Genomic DNA, 13,236 nt, shown 5'->3' on the forward strand with positions numbered 1-13,236 from the left:
TTTTTTTTTTGGATGCAGGGTAACTCTTTCTGTAGATCAGGCTGGCCTGGAACGTAGAGATCCACCGGCCCCTGTTTCCCGGCTCTGACATTTTCAGAGATACTTGGCTCATTTCATTTGCCTCCACACACTTCCTCACAGATCATTATTATCAGAACTGGAGAAAGAGGGCTGGCTGGAGAGATGGCTCAGAGGCTAAAGGCACCCACCACCAGGATTGAGAACCCGCATGATGGAAAGAGAGAACTGATTCCTGAAAGCTGCCCTCTGACCTCCACAAGCATGCCCACAGGAATAAACAAACAATTAAAAAGAAAGCTATGAAGGGTGCAGCTAACTTTAGCATCACCAAGTAGCTAATCTGTCTATAGCTTATTCTAGTTTTCCCCAAACTATCTTCATAGCTCTTATTCAAATTAAGATACCCTCCCCCCTGCCCAATATGAAGCCCACTCATCACTCTTGGTAACTGTTTCTCTACCCAAGTAACAGCTGTCTGTGAATGCCTGGGGCTCCCAGGAACCACTGCGCTGCCCTCCCTGCCCAGGTGCTCAGTGATGATCTGGACACCCTTCCCTTAGCGTCAGATCACAGGTCTTGAGCGATTCCCAGTCAGCCTCTGAGTCTGGTCCATGCCACCAGGACTCTGGGACCATTGCCTCAGCTGTGCCTTCCTCTCTCCACAGCCAGTTAGGCTCAGCATTCTAAAGGTGACCTCCTCTCTCTCTACCTTGCAGGGGAGCCAAGGTGCCCGAGGACCCCAGGGGATAACAGGCCCAAAGGGAATAACCGTAAGTGTTCAGAGTCCAGGCCTTGGCCCCGGTCACTTTGTCTGCATCCCTACACGGAGAGGAAGCCGGGGGTCCGCGGTGGGCTGCTGGCTCTGTAACCTGACAGGTTTACAGTCTGAGAGTATCTTCACCTGCAAGTAGTGGGGAGTTGTGTGGAGGGACAACGGGAAGCTCGAGCAATCTGAGTGGTCATCCACACACCAAGGAAGGGTGTGGCTTGTCCTTCTTAACCCTGTCCCCTGTGGGCTGGTGTTTCCCGAGATGATCAGAGCTTCTCTGTACTCTGTCACAGAGGCTCATGTCACAGGGTGGGTGACTTGACCCAATGGGTCTTCCCATTGTAAGACTCCCTTGAACTTTCTTCCTGAGCAGGGCCCGCCAGGCATTGATGGAAAGGATGGGACCCCAGGCATTCCTGGCATGAAGGTAAGAGTAGGGAGCACTCACAGGGGTGGGGTGGGGGGGAGTGGGCGTGGTCAGGCCTGTTCCTCCTTAGGCCTTTGAGCCCTGTCACACCAACCCTACAGGCTTTAGAACCAGTGGCTCTCAGTCTGTTTCCAGTAGGTCTTCTTGCTTCTGGATCTGTTTCTCTGCCTGCACTTAGGTGGGAGCCATGAGATCTCAGGCTGGAGCTCCAATCTGTGTTTCTGGTTGCTTGTCTCTCTAGGGCAGTGCAGGACAAGTGGGACGGCCAGGAAGCCAAGGCCACCAGGGTTTAGCGGTAAGTGACAGCGGAAGCCACCAAGACTGCCCACGGGCAAGTTGATCCTCCAGCGCTTCAGGGAGCCAGCCACTTGTCTCCCTCTCTGTAGGGGTGTGAGGGGCTGACGAGGTAAAAATTACACCCAAGCTCTGGCCCTGTCACTACATCACCTTGCCATCATCTGTGCAGCGCCTGGCTTGGGTAGGCAGCCTCAACACTGGACAGTTATTTTAGTCTTCGCTTTCGTTGTCACACATCCTCTACGTTGGCTAGGTGGAATGTAACCATTTCTGTGTTAATCCCTCCAGGCTCCCCAGTGCCTCTCTGAAATTCACTCAGTTTAGCCATCCAGTAGTTATTACTTGAGGTACATAGTAACGAGAATACAGTTTAAAAAGGGGGACCTCACTAGCTCATGTTGGCATTCAGTGACCACCACAGTTTGAGCCCAGTCTGTCACCCCTACCCCACATTTCTGGAGCTCGGTCTGTGAGTGCCCACCCTTCTCCTCCCTGAGCGCACGGACTGGCCACAACTTGCCTCTCTGTGTAGACTTGTGTTTGTGTAGACTTGTGTTTACTGTGTGTAACTCTTTCCCCATGAACATAGACATCGATAGACAGGCCATTGTCCAAAGCCCACTCTTCCAGCAGCAAACTTGTAAAGCCAGACAAGTTCATGATACCATGGCTAGACCTTTGGTTGTTTAGTTCCCACAAGGGGGAGAAAATCTGGACTGGGGATGGAGGCAACGTGGCAAGTACACCCATCTCCCTGTGCCAGGGCAGAAATCAATACCAACGTTTCTTTTAGGGTGTGCCGGGTCAGCCTGGAACAAAAGGAGGTCCTGGAGACAAGGTGAGGAGACTCCCCTTCGCCAGGAGAATCTGTTCTGTCTCAATAAGGGGAGACCAGGGAGTGAGAAATGAGACATGGCTTAAGGATTGTGAGGCCCGGTGCTTTCTTTCTTTTTGTTTGTTTGTTTTTTTGTTTTGTTTTGTTTTGTTTTGTTTTGTTTTTTGAGACAGGGTTTTTCTGTGCAGCCCTGGCTGTCCTGAAACTCACTTTGTAGACCAGGCTGGCCTCGAACTCAGAATTCGTGCTTTCTTAAGGCTCGACACAAGCCCCTTAGGCCAAACCACCTTCTGCTACCACTGCTACCACACTGCCCATGATCCTGGCTTAGCAGAAACAGGATGTCGTCTGGAATCCAGAGAAGAAACAAACCTAGGAAAGGCAATGGAGCCCAGAGGATTTGATTAAGAACACCCACTTCCCCCATACCCCCGCCCCCAACCTGTCACTCTTCTCTGCTTATTTGGTTGTAGACTTTGTTGAGGTTCCTAGGTTTACACGAGGCTAAGGATGACCGGCAGCTACCAGATTGACAGGAGAACTGTGTTTTCCTGCAGGGTGAACCAGGCCAGCAGGGCTTGCCGGGAGTCTCTGGTCCCCCTGGGAAAGAAGTGAGTAGCCCCCTCTATTTTCCCAGGAGGGCTTTGGTCTGCCTAGGCCCGAGTCCATGACATTAGTGTGGGGCCAGGGTGAAGCTGAGGGATGAAGCCCAAGCCTGGGGAGTGTTTTGAGTCTGTCTCTCTCTAGCAAGCTCTTTCTGTTTTCTAGGCCAGCATCCTTAACTGAAGCCAATTAGCTGGTCCAAGGGTGGGGAAGGCTGAGCCAGGGGTAGGAAGAAGGGTCCCACCAGGCCTGCTGCTCCCAGGGGGAGCCTTCTTTCCTTACCCTTCTTTCTCCTCCCAGGGGGAGCCAGGGCCTCGAGGAGAAATTGGTCCACAGGGCATCATGGGACAGAAGGTAAATGATCTCGCCCTAGGGACCCTTGTCAGCAGCTGGGTCCTCTCTGACAGGGTCTCAAATGAATGTCTGTAAAAAAAAGAGTAATAAGAAGGACCTCTGCTGGTGACAGTCAGAATGGATGGCACTTATCCTGCTAGAGTCCCGCCTAATGTAAAAGGCCCTGCTGAGAGCCCAGGGGTGACCTCCACTTTCCATTTCAGGGCGACCAGGGTGAGAGGGGGCCAGTGGGACAGCCAGGCCCTCAAGGACGACAGGTGAGCACAGCTGAGGGGAACAGTGGGCTCACAACTGGATTCCTTGTTTGTTTTACTCCATTTTTTCCCCCCACCTCAGGGCCCCAAGGGAGAGCAGGGCCCTCCAGGAATTCCAGGACCCCAAGGCTTGCCAGGCATCAAAGGAGATAAGGTGCTGTAGGAGGCTGGAAAACACCCGGGAAAAGGGCTGTAGGCCGTGGGATTGGGTTAGACCAGAAGAAACAGGGAGCTAGAGGAGCTCCCCTCTTGGAAAGGACATTTCACCACACCACAATCTCTTTTTCCAGGGTTCTCCAGGGAAGACCGGGCCCCGAGGCGGAGTGGTGAGTACCAATGCTCGCAGGCATTGGGTACCTGGGGCCTCGGGTCTGTCCGCACTTGCAGACCCTGAGCCCCGCATCGTTGCTATCACTGCTGGCTCTTGACACAAGGTTCTCTTTCTGCAGGGTGACCCAGGGGTGGCCGGCCTCCCGGGAGAGAAAGGAGAGAAGGTAAGCAGGGAACCGGAGCGGGACAGGAGTGTGGGGTGTGTGCGTGGCCTGGGTCCCGTCTCTCCCCGCCCCCCTCCGCTCCCCCCGCCTCCCCCTCCCCCCCCCCCCCCCCCCCCCCCCCCCGCCGCATCCTGACTCCTCCTCTGTTTTCAGGGCCAGTCAGGCGAGCCAGGGCTTAAGGGACAGGTGAGCTCCTCCCCTCCCTCCCTCCCAAATGGATGCTTTCCTCTTTCTGGCTCCGCCCTCTCCCCGCCCCCTTTCCCCACTCTCCCCTTCCTTCAGAAGCCTTCTCAGTCCACACCGTCCCCTGGCAGCAAGGAGTCCGTGGAGAGACCGGCTACCCCGGCCCCAGTGGAGATGCTGGTGCCCCAGGAGTGCAGGGCTACCCCGGGCTTCCCGGGCCCCGAGGACTGGTGGGAGATCGAGGCGTGCCAGGACAACCCGGGAGACAGGGTGTGGTGGTGAGTGGACTCCAAGGATAAGGGCTTCTATAGGAAGGGCATCTTCTTGGGGGTTCGTAATATTAAAGCTGGGAATTCCCAGAGGTGTCTTAGCTTCTCGGAGATTGACCTCAGATTGAGAATGGGTGTGACACATGCCCAAAAATGCTGGATGAAGATGAGAACCAGAGGGTTGCGGGAGTGCTTGGTCTTGGCAGCCAGAGCTTCTTCCTGAATCTCTTCTGCTCTCAGGGCCGAGCTGCCAGTGACCAGCATATCGTGGATGTGGTGCTGAAGATGATTCAAGGTGAGGAGAGGGCTACACAGTTCCTCCTCATAGCCCACTTCAATACCCAGTTATCCTTCACCAGACTTTCCATGTGTCTTTGCTCGAGAGTCTGGAGTCCCTGGTGTGCATTCCAGCTTTGCCTCCTCAGACACCGTGGGACCTTGGGTAGACTTTCATAAAACAGGGCCTAGGGAAGGGGAAGTTCAACGCAGGGCTTTTCTGTCTACATGCGTTATGGCCAGGTCTTCTCCAGGTTTATCTTTGACCCTTCTTCGCCTCTTCCCTTCAGAGCAACTTGCCGAGGTAGCTGTGAGTGCCAAGCGAGAAGCCCTAGGTGCAGTAGGGATGGTGGGTCTTCCAGGACCTCCTGGGCCCCCTGGATATCCAGGCAAACAGGGGCCCAATGGGCATCCCGGTCCCCGAGGCATTCCTGGCATCGTGGGAGCAGTGGGTCAGATTGGCAACACTGGACCCAAGGGTGAGTGCTCCACTGGCGCTGGGGCTAAAGTTGGGCAAGGGGGATTGAGTCAAGGGCAGCTTTGTACATAGTAAATGCCAGTTATGTATTGGACAATTCCCTATAATAAACCTTATCTGATACAAAACCTCCCAAATTTTATCTGGATCCCCTTTTATCTAACCAGTCCTCTATGGTCATTCCCAACCTTCTCCAATAGTATACTTCCACAGTAGATGTGTATGGAACAAAATAAATAATGGGAGAAATACTTGTCAGTTTGGGAAAAGACACTCCTTTTTGTCTGCAGGAAAGCGTGGAGAGAAGGGGGATCCAGGAGAAATGGGTCGTGGCCATCCCGGGATGCCTGGGCCCCCAGGGATCCCAGGTAACAAACACCTTGGTCCTGTCCAGCCACCCTTCTGTCTCAGCTTGGGGATGAATGATCCATGGACATCCGGGTTTTCTTCGTGGAAGCCTGGCATTCAGCCAAGCTGGAGGACGACCTAGGTGTCTCTGGGGAGGGTCTGGCTGGGAGCTGGCAGTTGGGACTCTTGAGTCGGGCAGTGTCTGTGCCTTTCTTCCATGACATTTGTAGTCTAGTTTTCCTTGCCTCAACAATTTTCTGGCAGTCCTTATCCTATTCTTACTCTCTGGTCTGTTCTCTCTTCACAGGTCTTCCTGGCCGGGCTGGTCAGGCAATCAATGGCAAGGATGGGGACCGAGGATCCCCAGGGGCTCCAGGAGAGGCCGGGAGACCTGGCCGGCCAGGCCCAGTGGGGCTACCAGGTTTCTGTGAGCCTGCCGCATGCCTGGGAGCTTCAGCCTATACCTCTGCTCGCCTCACAGAGCCTGGGTCCATCAAGGGGCCATGAGCAACCAGCCAGGACAGAGCCTATTAGCATCTAGGGTCACCTCTGGGTGGACATGTACTCCAGACCCAGGAGGCTAGATTTCTCAGGATCTTGTCTGGAAACTCAAGATCCAGGGGTCCTGAAGACAAGTTCAGTGAGGGAGGGGTTGGGAGAGAGAGAGCACGGGAGTAAAGGTGACGCCAACAGAGCAAGTATTGGAGAGTCACCCCTCCCAAGGGAAGAGGGTAGTTTTTCTTCCTGGAGTACAAACTACCCCTCACCCATGCCATTCAGCATTGGGCCATCCCACCCTCTGGGCAGGGGGGCTGACGCTTCTGGTGGTCCTTACCCCATTCTTACTCTCTGGACTTATTTTTATTGGGTGTCTGTTGGGGGAAAAGTACCCTGAGGTGGCAGTCCTTAGGCCAACCCTGCTATTGCCTGTCTCCCATCCCAGTATTTAAACACCCATCTCCCCTGTTTTGGCATCACTCTTTCCCAGTCCCTTTTGCCCATACCACTCTGGCCTTCGTGTAAATAAAAGTTCCTAAGTTGGTTACAAAGTGACTTCTTGTGGATGAGGATGGGTCTCCACTGCTTGGGCAAAGTGGCTGAGGGCCAAAGGGGAGGGAAAGTCTGGGCCCTCCATCTGGGTGCATCTCAAGTTGTGAGCATTGGGATCCTTATCCTGGTTGAGAAACTTCTGTAGTAAGAACCCGAGAGTTGAGGCAGGGTTTTGATTCACTGTGTAACGTTGGGCAAACTGCTTATACTATCTGTCCAGTGGTGACAAGGGCTTAGCCATGTCATATGTATAGAAGTATGCCATACCCATTGGGTTGCTTGCGCTCTCTCCCATTCTCTCCCTCTCTCCACTTCCTTTATCCCTTTCATTCCTTTTCTGACTCATGTAGTCAGGGTCTCATGGTCTTAGACTGGCCTTGAACTTGCTATATAGCTGAGGATGACCTTGAACTTCTGAATCTCTGCCTTTGCAGCAGTTACAGGTGTGTATCACCACACCTTTTTCGTGCTACTAGAGCCCAAACCCGGTGTTTCATGTATTGCATATTAGGCAAGTAGTTTATCAACTGAGCCACACCCCCAGCTCTACACATTCCAATCCCCAGCCTGTCTCAGCGGCCTGTGGGTTATTCTGCGGCAGCAGCATGCAGTGGAAGATTGGAAGCTGGGCCTGTTGCCTTCTAGGGGCTCCTGGTGGTGAGGGTGGGGTATGAAACCCTAAGGGACTCAGATCTGGTCTGTATAACCTGGCTCATTATTCTATTGGCGAGCCAGGAGCTTTTGAAATTAGATGATGTCCTAGTCAGGTTTAGTATTGCTGTGATGAAACACCATGACCAAAGCATTCTGGGAAGCAAAGGTTTGTTTGGCTTCAGCTTCCACATTGGAGTTCATCATCAAGATAAATCAGGACAGGAATCAACAGAGCAGGAACCTGGGGACAGGAGCTGATGCAGAGGTCATGGAAGAGTGTTGCTCACTGGCTTGCAAGATCCCCCCATGCTAGCTCATGCTTCCTTAATGGGCTGGGCCTCCCTATATCAATCATGAACTAAGAAAATGCCTTACAAAGCTTGCTTATTACTATGGAAACATTTTCTCAACTGAGGCTCCCTCCTCTCTTATGACTCTAGCTTGTGTCAAGTTGATATAAAACTAGCCAGCATAGATGGCTTTTTGTTACTTGGGTGTAGATCTGGGCATGTGTTGCCCCCAAATAGAGTGCTCTGCATCCTGCCCCCTCCTGGAGGCACACAGCACTGCAGCCCAAAGCTCAGCATCCTCACCCTCCCTCTTCTCTCAACACAAATTTACCATCAGGGATTTAACAAGCCAGGGTCAGCCAGAAATATTAGGTATAGTGCTTTAGTGCTTTGGCCAATCCTGTTATGACACCCCAGCATCCACAATGGGCCCCTGGTGTGTGGCTGTCAAAGAGTCCTTGGAATACAGAGGATTCAGGATTCAGGGCCTAGTGAAGGAATGGAAGAGAGCCTCCCTGGTTCTGAGCAGGTGCTCAGGTATCCACAGGGCATGGTGGCGGCTCTCTTAGACCCTGGTCCCCATTATTTGGTCTGGTGCCTGAAACCCTGGGCTTAGAGAGCCCAACTTCTCCTTGATGTCTCTTCATGTGCTGTCTTAGGAGCCCTTTCCTGGTCCTCTCTGTGGCTTAGTGAGACAGGACACACTGGGTGTTTTCAATGACAAGAGAAGCTGATGGATCCTGCCACACCTCACTTCTGAGTAAGGCATTTGAAAGGGGGTTACTCCTAGGTCCAGGGGTCTCTGCCTTCTCCAGTTTCCTGGTGGGTGTGTCTTACTCTAATCACATCAATGTTATCTGCGAGTCTCTCATATGCTTCTCTGAATGCATCCCGGGTGGTCTGGCCCCAGTCCATCCAGCCACGGTACTCCCTGGGCTGCCCCAACATGCTGTGCCACACACGTGCTGTGCCTGTAGCCCATCCTACTCCAGCCACGGTACTCCCTGGGCTGCCCCAGCATGCTGTGCTACACCGTGCTGTGCCTGCTGCTTGTACCCTACCGACTCTCCTCACTCCAGCACCTTCCTTCCTTCCCGACATTTCAGACACCCGGTTCATGAATGCCTGTTTTTCCTTTGTGCCTCTGTTTGACCCAATACACCAGAATATCAACTCCACAAAGGAAGGGACTTGGCCTCTCTCCTTCACAGCTGTTTCTCAGCACTGCCTGCTACACAGCAGGTACTCAGTATTTGTTAAACGAGTAAAAAATATGTTCAGGACACAAAGAAACAAGACTAATTATCAAACCAGGAAGGAAGAGACTTGATTTCACCCTCTGTGTGACTGTGTATTCTGATGGCTCAAGAGTCCCAGTGGTTCTCTGCACCATGAGCAGGACGCTGCCCCTCTGTGACTGAATCCTGAGCAGCCAAAATGACAAGAGAATATTGCAATAGGGCACTTGCCTCATATGAGTAAGGCCCTGGATATGGTTCCCAGTAAAATACACGGAGAGAAATTGGGGGGTGGGGGTGGGGAGAGGGGAAGAGGGAGAAATATTTACTAGAAAGGACATTACTGCTAGGTAGTTCAGCTGTCCAGAGATTCAGCATGGATCCTTCAGTTCATACCTTGAAGTGGCCTTCCAATTATCACTCCAGGGAGCACCAAGCTTTCCTGCCACAAGGATGAGAAGATCCCATCAACCACCTACTTCTAACACCAAAAGGCAATCCTGTAAAACTAAGCCACATCATGCCCTAAGCCTTAATGGCCCTACCATACCAAGTAAAAGTCTAAATCTCTCCATCCTTGAGGTATCGAGGGTCAAACCCAGGACCTTGTGTACCCTAGGCAAGTACTCTAGTTGAGCCATGTCTCAGCCCCCAAGGCCTCAATTCTCATAGTGGCACATAAGGCCCAGTAAAGCCTGTCCTTTCTGTCTTCTGCCTCATCTCGCAATCCCTTTAGCACTTACCATTCCCACCCTCTAGCAATCTGGTGCTGCTCACTTGTTTCAAAGCCTTTATTCCTATAGTTCCCCTTTCCTAAGATGCCCTCTGACACATACAGTACTGTCACTGGGAGATATAGGATACACATACACACACACACAGTGGGAGATTTTCACTGTGGCTCAGTTTATAAGAGTGCTTCTTTAGCATGAGCAAGGCTTTGGTTTCAGTGGCAAGCATCACATAAATGTGGTGGCTCATGCTGGCCTGTAATTCTAGCACTCAGGAGGTTGAGACAGAAAGATAAAGGTTATCCTCAACTACCCTACAGTAGGTTCGAGGCCAGCCTGGGATACACGAGACCCTATCTTATGAGGAAGTTTCTCTCCAGCAACTTGACAAAGGTTATTAGTATTTCTGCAACAGCCAGAAAGAAAAACTACCAGGAGTGGGGACTACTGTACCTTACTTACTGTTACCAGAAATTGAGGATCAGAGGCAAGCTCCGACTCCAACAGGGCAGTTATCTGCTCACTGGTATAGGTAATCCTGGCTTTGTGGGCTTCAGAATCCACAGGGGTATCTCCCAACTGATCTGGATGACAGGAGCCAGAGGGTAGCCAGAACAATAGAAAGCAAGCCCCAATTTGAGGTTGCAGCAATGGAGAAAGAATAATTCCAAATGTTGCTTCTGAGGGAATATCAGCAAGAACTGGTGACGCACATGCTGGAGAGGCAGGAAGCAGCCATGAGTGGTGCTGGTGCTGACCCCATTCAAACTCTGGGCCATTCGTTCACAGGTCCATAGATGGCACTGTCTGTAGGTGATCAACACAGCTGGGGAACATATGACGCACAAATCACATCAAACCCAACACCAGGACGTAAATCTGCATTGGCAATTTTTAATGTCTCACTTGTGCAGAACTGAAATATGTTTTTAAAGGCACAGAAGGAAGGAAAGGCAGTTATCTGAGCATGAAGTCACAGGAAAGGGTGCTGGAGAGAAACTGTGGGCTGCTTGGCGTAGCTGTAAGAAATAAACAACGCAGTGCTGAGTGTGAGCAGACGCTACTATGGTCCATCTACTATCACAGATGCCTTGTCACTTGTCAGCAGAGCGCAGATGCCATAGTGTACGGATGATCACACTGTGGACTGAATGCCCAGGAGGCGCTCGCTGCCAGTGACTGGAAGCGGCAGGCGCAGCAGGGCTCTCACCCAGGACGTGGACAGACATTCGAAGCAGTCAAGCACATACCTTTTCCCACTGGAAATCTTTTATGATGCTTTCTCTGCAAGTAAACATCTGCCTGCCTACCAAGAATTATAATTTTTTTAAAAACGGAATCTGGTCTAATTATGATTTGTGAATAAAAAATTACAAAAATAAAAGCAGAGACTTCTGTCCTTGAAAAAAGATAGAAAACTATATTTTCCTGTAATAAGAGAATCATGAATATTTCACCTTTATGTCTTTTCAAATGTCATCTCCTCTTTTTTTTTAATATTCTGCCATAATTAACATTGGGAGATGTATACAATATGGCAATTTCTGCAGAGTAAAAGGATGTACTATTATTTACTGGGAAAAAAAAAGATGAGAAAAGGCTGGTTTATTCATAATAAGATCGGTGGAAGGAAGGGTAAAAACCGAGATAGACTTTTACTCTACCCACTTTGAGATCCCTCATTATATAGTCCTGGCTGGCCTGGAACTTGCTATAGACCAGGTTTGGCCTCCGCTCACAGGTCCATCTGCCTCTGCCTCAGTTGCTGAGACTGAATGTAAGTGCTACCAAGCCTGGTTTAAAATTAAGACCTTCTTAAAAGCAAACCCAAAGTCAATGATTTAAAAGGTTTCTAATTTCAAGCACTATTAACAATTCCTAAGCTGTATGTGGTGGCTCACACCTGCAATTCCAACATTAGGAAGACTGAGGCTGGAGGCCTGATACAGGTTCTAGGCCACCTTGTGCTAAAGAATGAGTTTGGGGCCAGCAAGGACTAGAGTGAGACCTTATGTTAGGGGGAAAAAAAAGGAGAGAGGAAGGAGGGAGGGAATTCCTGATTGGTGTGGCAAGAAAGAGAACAGAAAGCTTTGTAACTTCAACAGTATAGCATGCCTAACAACTCATTTCAGTAGCATTAGCCTTACTAATTTTTACTTTTCTTTCTTATTTAAAACACTGATTGACTGGGTTAAATCATAACAACATGAAGGTAAAAACGAATTCCATGTAGGTACAAGCACAATGATTTGGGAGCACTCTTTGTTTCTGCTTCACAGAAAGCGCTTGGAGGTGATGCTTCTACCTGTGAACATACGACCTAAAAACCCTCTATGCAGATTCCACATAGTGCAGAAATAAAACAAGTTGTGCATTTCCTTAAATCATTTTACAAATTGATGATAAATCAGATACTAGATAAAACTATACTTTAAAAATATTAAGCCTCAAAATTTTATCCAGTGTTTTAAGAAATGGATTATTAAAATCATTTTTGAAATGAGATAGTAAATGTATTTAAATCTGGACTTTTATGTACGTAATCATTTTTCTTAAAAAAATTAAAAACATCAAGAGCCGGAACATGCTGCCAGGACAGAAATAACCAGAAGTGTGTATCCGGTCATGGGGCCTGAGTGGCTCAGTCTTGTTTTGCATTTTTCAGAGCCTGAAGCCTCTCTAGAAGTGGAGGGTGTGAATAGTGCCATGTTGAAAACAACCAGTCAGAAACCGGGAATCCCAGGTTATCTTTGTTCAGCTTGATCAAAGCAGAATATAAGTCTTTTGCCTTTCCAAGTTTCCTGGCAAAAGCGTCGGCTTGAAATTCAAATCTGCGGCTCAGGACCGTCAGGCAGAAGGACAGAACCTGCAGAAGGAAATCAACGTTTTAGCGGCCTGCTACCTTTGTTATCACGTAAGTCTTCATGAGCCTGGCTGTGGAGGAAGGCTGGTCAGGACAGGAAATCTAGGAGACAACAACTTAGGGACTCAAGGTGGGGCACTATCAAATTGAGCTTCCTTCACTCCAAGCAATCAGACCAGACACAGGTATAGAGCTTATTAAAAAGGAGTTTCACATGCTCGTTAGGAACCTCTTGCTTCTGCTGTGCAGGTCAGGAGGGTGACACTCAGAGGACTGGACAGTTTTCCAGAGGCTACAGGGCTGGAGGTTAGTGCTGGACAAGGGTGACTCTGAAGCCAGTGCATGCTACCATCTCAGTCAGACCTGTGCTCACTTCCGGTCTCTGATATGCTTTGTCTGTTTTTCTGAGACTGGGTTTCATATAACCCAGGCTGGCCCCAAACTCCTCATCCTTTGCCCCCACATCCCAAGTGCTAGCTAGGATCATAGGAATCCACTACCTCATCTGGAGTTCTTTTTCAAATATTTATTTATTTTGTATTTGTATTTTGCCTGGTGTCCAAAGAGGTCAGAAGCGGGCTTCATGATCCTTTGACCTGGGTGGTTGAGTCATCATGTGGATGCTGGGAACTGAACTCAGGTCCTCTGCAAGGGCAGTGAGTGCTCTTTACCACTGAGCCATCTCTCCAGCCCACAGGATCACTCTTAATGTTCTTGATCATCTATCTATCTATCTTTTTTTTTTTTTTTTTGGTTTCTCGAGACAGGGTTTCTCTGTATAGCCCTGGCTGTCCTGGAACTC

At 50.1% G+C, this 13,236-nt stretch overlaps 2 protein-coding genes across 2 annotated transcripts in view; one reads left to right on the forward strand and one right to left on the reverse strand.

The window, feature by feature from the left end:
* Positions 1–6,661, forward strand: part of Col9a2 (collagen type IX alpha 2 chain) — a 16,202-nt gene extending 9,541 nt beyond the window's left edge. Inside the window, exons 17-32 of the mRNA XM_021200089.1 lie at positions 738–791; positions 1,164–1,217; positions 1,459–1,512; positions 2,308–2,352; positions 2,907–2,960; positions 3,253–3,306; positions 3,510–3,563; positions 3,643–3,714; positions 3,851–3,886; positions 4,010–4,054; positions 4,208–4,240; positions 4,369–4,515; positions 4,747–4,801; positions 5,073–5,261; positions 5,551–5,628; positions 5,916–6,661. Of these exons, the coding sequence (XP_021055748.1) occupies positions 738–791; positions 1,164–1,217; positions 1,459–1,512; positions 2,308–2,352; positions 2,907–2,960; positions 3,253–3,306; positions 3,510–3,563; positions 3,643–3,714; positions 3,851–3,886; positions 4,010–4,054; positions 4,208–4,240; positions 4,369–4,515; positions 4,747–4,801; positions 5,073–5,261; positions 5,551–5,628; positions 5,916–6,115 (1,224 nt within the window). The 3' untranslated portion in view covers positions 6,116–6,661. The remainder of the gene's footprint in view (positions 1–737; positions 792–1,163; positions 1,218–1,458; positions 1,513–2,307; positions 2,353–2,906; positions 2,961–3,252; positions 3,307–3,509; positions 3,564–3,642; positions 3,715–3,850; positions 3,887–4,009; positions 4,055–4,207; positions 4,241–4,368; positions 4,516–4,746; positions 4,802–5,072; positions 5,262–5,550; positions 5,629–5,915) is intronic.
* A 3,780-nt stretch (positions 6,662–10,441) lies between these two features.
* Zmpste24 (zinc metallopeptidase STE24) overlaps positions 10,442–13,236 on the reverse strand; it is a 40,452-nt gene continuing 37,657 nt past the window's right edge. Inside the window, exon 10 of the mRNA XM_021199940.2 lies at positions 10,442–12,437. Within this exon, the coding sequence (XP_021055599.1) occupies positions 12,213–12,437 (225 nt within the window). The 3' untranslated portion in view covers positions 10,442–12,212. The remainder of the gene's footprint in view (positions 12,438–13,236) is intronic.

Source organism: Mus pahari, chromosome 6, assembly GCF_900095145.1.
Source record: "Mus pahari chromosome 6, PAHARI_EIJ_v1.1, whole genome shotgun sequence".
Taxonomy (NCBI): domain Eukaryota; kingdom Metazoa; phylum Chordata; class Mammalia; order Rodentia; family Muridae; genus Mus; species Mus pahari.